Genomic DNA, 7,336 nt, shown 5'->3' with positions numbered 1-7,336 from the left:
TGACAACAAATTATTGTATACCATTAACAGCTTGTCTTCTCAGCAATTGTGAAATGTGTTTTGAAATACATTTGATATAGGATGAACAACTAAGCATAATCTTCAATCCAATGCAGACTCTCTTGTTGACATGGTGCAGCTATAATTAACGACTAGTTAATTTTTTTAGTTAAGGTAAAAGTAAACGATAAAAAAACAAGATATAAATTAAACACTTTTCAGAATAATCAAATGATAGACATTGTGTAACTCAAGGTCAATGGCTCAGCTATCATATAACAAAACCTAGAAACCAACCAAAAAAACTCTACACAGCCAAGTCATTAAACTTATAATCAGTCAATAGAGAAGAACAGGTTGATCCAGGCAGAGAGCTAGCGCATCTTTTTGTTCTTGTTCTTTCCCTTCTTTTTGTCTCTTTTATTTTGAGGCTTTGATCGTGACTTTGTTCTTGCAACTCTCTTGAATGCTTTCTTCTTAGTCACAGGCACAGTGTGCTTCTTATCAGCTCCAGCTGGTCGTGGCACTGCTGCCTCTGTTTTGTCACTTGGCAAGATTTCTTCTTCACGAGAAATCTCACATGTTGTTACTGTGACTTTCATGTTGCCATTGTCATATGTTGTCATCCCTATAAAAAATGATCAAAACGGAGCCCAAATATTAAATGATTAAAAAAACATGAGCTTGGATTACATACATAATACTCTGGTACATTTCTTAACATTTATAATAAGAGATGAATTAGAGGAGTCATCGAAATATTCATGTCCCACCCTTTGAGCCCTCTTAGCATTAAATTAATCACAAACAATGAGATTAATGCAGGCAATTCTCCCAATTCTAAAGTGCCCCTGAATGCTAGCTTTGTTGCTAATATCAGAAGAAAGAATTATGTTAAGATTTTAACCCAGATAAGTGATCACAGATATTGTTTAGATTTGTAACGATGCTGCTAAATCAAAAGAGAAATATTGAATAATTGGGGTATGCCTGGTAGCCCACCCAAACATACTGGACCCAACTTTGCACAAGTGCATTATATGCAATTAGCTTATATATGTGTGAATTCAGTCAGTTGATTGCAGAGTTCAAAAATACCAGAAACAGATGCAATTGGCTCTGTTTCTTCATCTTCTTCATCGTCCTCCTCATTTTCATCAGGCACTGAATCATTGGCTGGTGGAGCTCCACCAAAGAGAACCAGTTCTTTTTCCAATTTCCTCTGCCAAATTAGTTAGGTAGCAAAGATACAACAATTAGAACCAAATTACCAGGAGAAAAAAGAGAGGGAAAAGGGGGGGAAAAAAGACATGTAAAAAAACTATATGATTCAAAGCATCATACAAGTCAATCTTAAAAACCATGGCAAGGAGCATGGACATTAGCAGGTAAGAACTTCTCTCAACCTCTACCATCTTCCTTCTATGATCCTCTATTCCTCTTAGGATCTTTTACACAAAAATGTCCCCATGGAAGCCCCTTGAATTCAGTGTTCCCCCAAATAACTTGAGCAGTTGCAAGAAGCACAAGAGCTTGTGAAGAGGAGTACTTTGGCTTTATACTCTACCAACTTATTTTATTTCTTAACAGTAATTTGGCAATGGTTTCAAAAAAAAAAAAAAAAAAAAAAAAAAAAAAAAAAAAAAACGGCCAGGCATAAAGTTAGGTCATGTGAGTGGATTGCATAGTTTGACTCTGCCCATATCAAATTCTCATGTTTCATATCCCTTTAATTCTCATTGCATCTATTGCTTTGTTATGGATGAAACTTACAATCGACACATACAACCCCCATGTAAGGAGCTCAATTTAAATTCAATCTCCCTAGCAAAAACAGCTAGGTGGTGGTATTAAAAGTTTATGGGTAAAAAAGTAAGGAAATACTTGGACATTTGATTGACAATGAGTTACCTTTTTTTTTTTTTTTTTGATAAGTAATGAGTTACATTTTTTGATAAGTGAGGTTTGGCATCAATGAGAGGGAGATCGTTAGATTCAAACTAGTGACCTCTGGCTTCACAAGACACAGTCTACAGGTCAATTATGCTACCCCAACCTTGAGTTAGTGCATTATATATCAAAAAAGCATATCATTATATATACAAACACATATTTATACCAAAATAATGTAGAAACTTCTTAAGCTACCAAAAATTTGAACCACTCTTGTATGAAACTATTGGCAACAACTAAGCCTTAGTCCAAAATTTTAGATTCTGTTATAGCCTTATAGGTCCTTAACAAACTAGTCATGGCCAGCCACATATATCCTTTTCCGTCATTCTATTATATCCAAAGTCATAACCTATGTCACTACCTTAACTGATATGTTCTTCTTTACTACTTCTATTTTGCTTCTTAACATCCCAAACATTCATTCACACACACACATTGGCTCATTGTGCAAATTCTTAAATATTCATACATATCTCACTTCCAAAAATACATGATAAGTATCTAACTAAGTAGAGAGAAAAAAAAAATACTAAATGAGAAAAACCTTTTTGCGCAGCTCAATACGCTTTCGCCTTTGAGCCTCCTCTTGCTGCTTATTAGCTTCCTTTCTCCTTTTCTTCTTCCTCTTGTGAAACCCAGTCACATAGTCCCTTTCTCATACCAAAAAAATAACAATTTAATCATAACAATATTAGGGTTTGGTTCCACGGATTATTACTGTGAGAGAGAGTGTAACTTTATATAGTTACCTGAGATCCTTCTCGTTGAATTTGACGGAGAGAGCTTTGTTTTTGAGAGCCCTCTTCCTTATATGACGGCCTTGAGGCCGTGCGAGCTCGACTGCCTCTTCAATTTCTTCCACCATTGCAGCTTCTCAAGGCTATAGCGCCGCTAGCTGTTGAATGTTTGTGGTTTTTTTACTTTGCAGAGTTTGTGGTTCGGGTTTTCTTAAGTGGGTTTGGTTATGGTGAATTTTGGTCCAGCCCAAAAAAATTAATTGGGTTTTTGTATGGGCTATAGAAACTTAGACTTTGAGCTACAGTTTTAGCCCAATATAAATGATAAAGAGTACCCCAAAGCACCACCTTCCAACATATATTTATTGCGTTCAATGCCATGGATTTGGAAATCACTCACGCCCCGACTAATGGGTACAAAGTTGTGAGAATTACGTGTTTGCGGGAGGATACTAGTGTGGCTGATATTTACACTTTTAATAATGATGAATGGCACTGTTTTACTTTCCCATCAAGTGCTAAAATTAATATTGTTCAAGAAGCGCCTGTCTCGGTTTCTATGAATGGGGGCATTGCACTGGCTTGCTGAGAAGAGTCAAAACTCCAAGAAACTATGGTTTGGGTACAGCTTATAAGCTAGGTTTTTTTTTTTTTTTTTTAATTTTTTTTTTATGTATAGGTTTTTAAAACATAATTTTTATTTTCATTTTTTCACTTTCAAGGTACAAGTATACTTTAGCGTACTTTCAACAAAAAAACTAAATAAGATATTTCCAAACACACAATAAAGCATTATATGTCCATTTTTTGTGTGGCCATGGTTCAAACTAGACCTATCTCCCTATTTTGAAGGGAAATAAAACCTAAACCTATTCCATATGATTTTTTTTTTTTTTTAACATCTATTCAAACTTTTGGTACACCTGTAAATTAAATGGAAGATAGAAAATGTGATGACCATCAATTTCAAATAATGAATTTACTCCAAATTACAACCTTATTTAAAATGAAATTTGTTACTCCAAATTTCAAATAATGTGATTTTTTTTTTTTATTTTACATCTATTCTCTTTATAAATTCAAAATAAAATTTGTTATTTGACATTTATAACCTTATTTAAAATGAAGTTATTATTTATTAATAAAATTATTTTTGAACTACATAACAATCTAGTTAAAAGAGGGGGAATCCTCTTATACTATATATATAGAGTATAGATAGATATCAAGTGAGGACTACCCAAGTAGAGCTACTTGCACAAGATTCTCAACAAAAATTAAATGACAAGCTATGGTTTCTTCATTTTCAAACATACCATTGTTCTATTAATTTAAAATGGAAGGCATGAAGGAGCCCTTGACCATTGTCATCAAGACTTTTGAGTTGATGCCATCATTGATGAGGTCAAGAAGGATGGAGGGGATAGCGGATTGTACAAGGATTTCTATAACCAGGTAATTGAAACTACTCGATTTGAAAAATTAGAGACATCATTGTCCGGCTTACAATATTTCTTCAACCCGGTTTGCCTTGATTTGGAATTGGATCAAGCTATATAAACGGACGTTGATCTTGAGGGGCCGGGGCGTGTTACAAATAAAGATAATGATCGGTGACCAAGATATAATGTACAGCCACCAAACTCGATGAACAAAGGATTACAGTCACATTCAATTTCTTCCACCATTGCAGCTTCTCAAGGCTGTCGCGCTAGCTGTTGATTGATGTGAGGTTTTTACTTTGCAGAGTTTGTGGTTCGGGTTTTCTTAAGTGGGTTTGGTTTTGGTGAATTTGGTCCAGCCCAAAATAATTAAATGGGTTTTGTATAGGCTATAGAAACTAAGACTATGAGCTAAAGTACTTTTAGCCCAATATAAATGATAAGTTTGAGGCGGGTTTTACTTTGTAGACCCAAAGATTACGTGCTACTCTTGCTAAGCCGACTTATTACACATATATAAACTGAAACACAACACTAACCCTAACTAATATGCTGCATCTCTCGTCTTCTCCAACCAAAAAAAAAAAAAAAAATGCAGCGTCTCTCATATTCTCAGACGCAGAGAAACAAAGGAAAAAACATGTCAAACTATTTGCCAGTAGAGATGATTGAAGAAATTCTTGTAAGACAACCGGCGAAGTCATTGAGGCGATTCAGGTCCGTTTGCAAGACATGGGACTCTGTCATCTCTCGCTTTGCCACTGCTCACCTCGCTCGCAGCAACCAACGCCCATCTTTTATTCGAAGGGGATGCCTTCGACGCCATCAACGCTGCGGAATCCGAAGTTCCTTGGGCTATACTCGACGCCATCTCTGATATTTGCTGTTTAGCTGTTTATTTGTTTCCTTTTCTTTCGTTTGGGTCCCTAGATCCTGCAATGGTGCTGCGCACCATGCAGCTAGGGCTGCTTTAGACTCTAGGATGTCTTTTTGCTTCAATAAGGATAATCTTCCTCCAGACTTGTTGGCTGTGTGTAAGGAAGATTTCCCCAATTGTATTTTGTATTCTTAGCAATGAATACAACGTTTTAGTTTGCATAGCAATCCAGCCATAGACTCATCAGATTTCAATGAGTTCCACCCTCCATATGAGGATAGATATGCCAACTTCAAAATAGTCGGTTCGGTCAATGGAATAATTTGTCTGGTTGATAGTGGAAATTTTATTCTTTGGAACCCTTCCATTAGATACGTGCAACTTCCAGATCTCCATCGTACACGATATATTTTGTTGCCATGGCTTTGGATATCACGCCCCAACTAACGAGTACAAAGTGGTGAGAATTAGGTATTCGGAAGGGGACGAGGATACTCTTGTGGCTGAGATTTATAGTTTTAATAATGGTGAATGTCGCCTTTTGACTTTCTCACCAAGTGCTCCTTTTATTCTTCGACATCAAAATACTGCCTCGGTTTTTATGAACGGGGCATTGCACTGGCTTGTTAGGAGACGCAAAACCCCAGGTACAATTTGATTATGTCTTTCAATTTGGGTGATGAGACTACTTTTTTTATGAAGTGCCTGTGCCTAAGGTTTTAGAAATAGAAAAAAATTATCAATATTATTCATCATTAATGGAAAAAAATATTGCGATGCTTAATGGATTACTTGCTCTATGCGGAGGGGTGGAGCCGCAGGAGTTTGACCGCGGCAAGGATTAAAGAGTATGCAGTTGTGAAATCTTGGACTAAGGTATACGTTATTGATCTTAGTGAAAGATTGGGAAAGGTGATAGGTTTCAAGAAAAATGGTGAAGTTCTTGTAGCTTTTCCAAATAGATATTCATCTTGCAGAAGCGACTTGTCTTTATACGAACCATACAGTCAAAAAAAATATAGAATCTTCAAATTAATGATACAAGTTGTTTCTATTTAGATAATTACGTGGAAAGCCTAGTATATCGGACGGAGTTAAAAGAGCAAGAGTTAAAAAATATATATATATATATATATATATTTATATATGAAGGTGGCCGGGATAACTTAAAACATATGTGCCTTGAAATATATATATATATATATATATATATATGAAGGTGGCCGGGATAACTTAAAACATATGTGCCTTGAAAATCCATAAAACACATCCATCTTAGAGTTTCAACACTATAGAGGTCGTGAACTTTTTGTCAGTGTTGTACCCACAAATGCATGATATGCTTCATAAATTTTATTTTTATTTTTACAGTTACTTATTTTATATTGTTAATTTTTTTTTTTCTTTTTGATAAGTAATAAGTTTTATTGACATCAAAAAGAGGCTCCCTCCTAGTACACAAGGAGTGTACAGGGAAAAAAGTGAATGATTGGTTTCATAAAGGGTCTGTTTGGATTGAGCTTATTTTTGCTGAAACTGAAAACTGAAATTAAAAATACTGTAGCAAAATAATTTTTAAATGAGTGAATAGTATCGTGGGACCTATTTTTAATGAAAAAGTTGCTGAAAAGTGAAATTTGTGGGCCTATAAATAGTGGATGGATGTACTGTTCACCGTGGAAAAGTTAACCTTTGTGGCTACTGTTCATGAATAGTGCATGAACAGTAGCCGCATTACTCCCTAAAACGCATGAAAAAAAAGTACGAGAACGCAGACTTGTAAATGCAGACACCGAATCCAAACCCCACCAAAGCAACCAACCAATCCAATAAAGAATTCTTTACATAATAAGTGTGGTTTTGGTATAACTTATAAGCTAGTTTTTTGCATTTGAGCTTTTATATACAGCTTTTTAAAACCTAACTTTTACTTAATTTTTCTAACTTTTTCAAAATACAAATATACTTTAAAACACTTTCAACAAAAAGTTAAATATGAAGTTCCCAAACACACACTAAAGTACTATATGTCCATTTTCTATGTGATTATCCACTCAAACTAGACCTGTCTCCCTATTCTGGAGGGAAATAAAACCTAAACCTATTTCATAGGTTTTTTTTTTTTTTTTTTTAATAACATCTATTCAAACTTTGGTAAACCGTAAGTTAAATGAAAGGTAAAAAATGCACAACATCTGATGACCATTGATTTCAAAGAATAAATTTACTCCAAATTACAATTTACCAAGTAATTAGTTTACAAAACCATGATCCTCAATGAGGAAAATCATGTATATTTTCAAAATTTGAGTCCTAAAAATTGT

The 7,336-nt window shown here is 34.9% G+C and overlaps 1 protein-coding gene across 1 annotated transcript; it reads right to left on the bottom strand.

The window, feature by feature from the left end:
• LOC115991627 (ribosomal RNA-processing protein 17-like) lies at positions 1-2,896 on the bottom strand. The gene is made up of 4 exons (XM_031115449.1): positions 2,706-2,896; positions 2,501-2,606; positions 1,099-1,222; positions 1-628 (listed from the first exon to the last, which is right to left on the bottom strand). Exons 1-4 carry the CDS (start codon positions 2,819-2,821, stop codon positions 375-377), a joined length of 600 nt encoding a protein of 199 aa, XP_030971309.1. The 5' UTR covers positions 2,822-2,896; the 3' UTR covers positions 1-374.
• Between the last annotated feature and the right edge of the window lie 4,440 nt (positions 2,897-7,336).

Source organism: Quercus lobata, chromosome 5 (assembly GCF_001633185.2).
Source record: "Quercus lobata isolate SW786 chromosome 5, ValleyOak3.0 Primary Assembly, whole genome shotgun sequence".
Taxonomy (NCBI): domain Eukaryota; kingdom Viridiplantae; phylum Streptophyta; class Magnoliopsida; order Fagales; family Fagaceae; genus Quercus; species Quercus lobata.
Note: the sequence above shows the minus strand (reverse complement) of the source record. Positions and strands in the feature narration are given on the sequence as shown.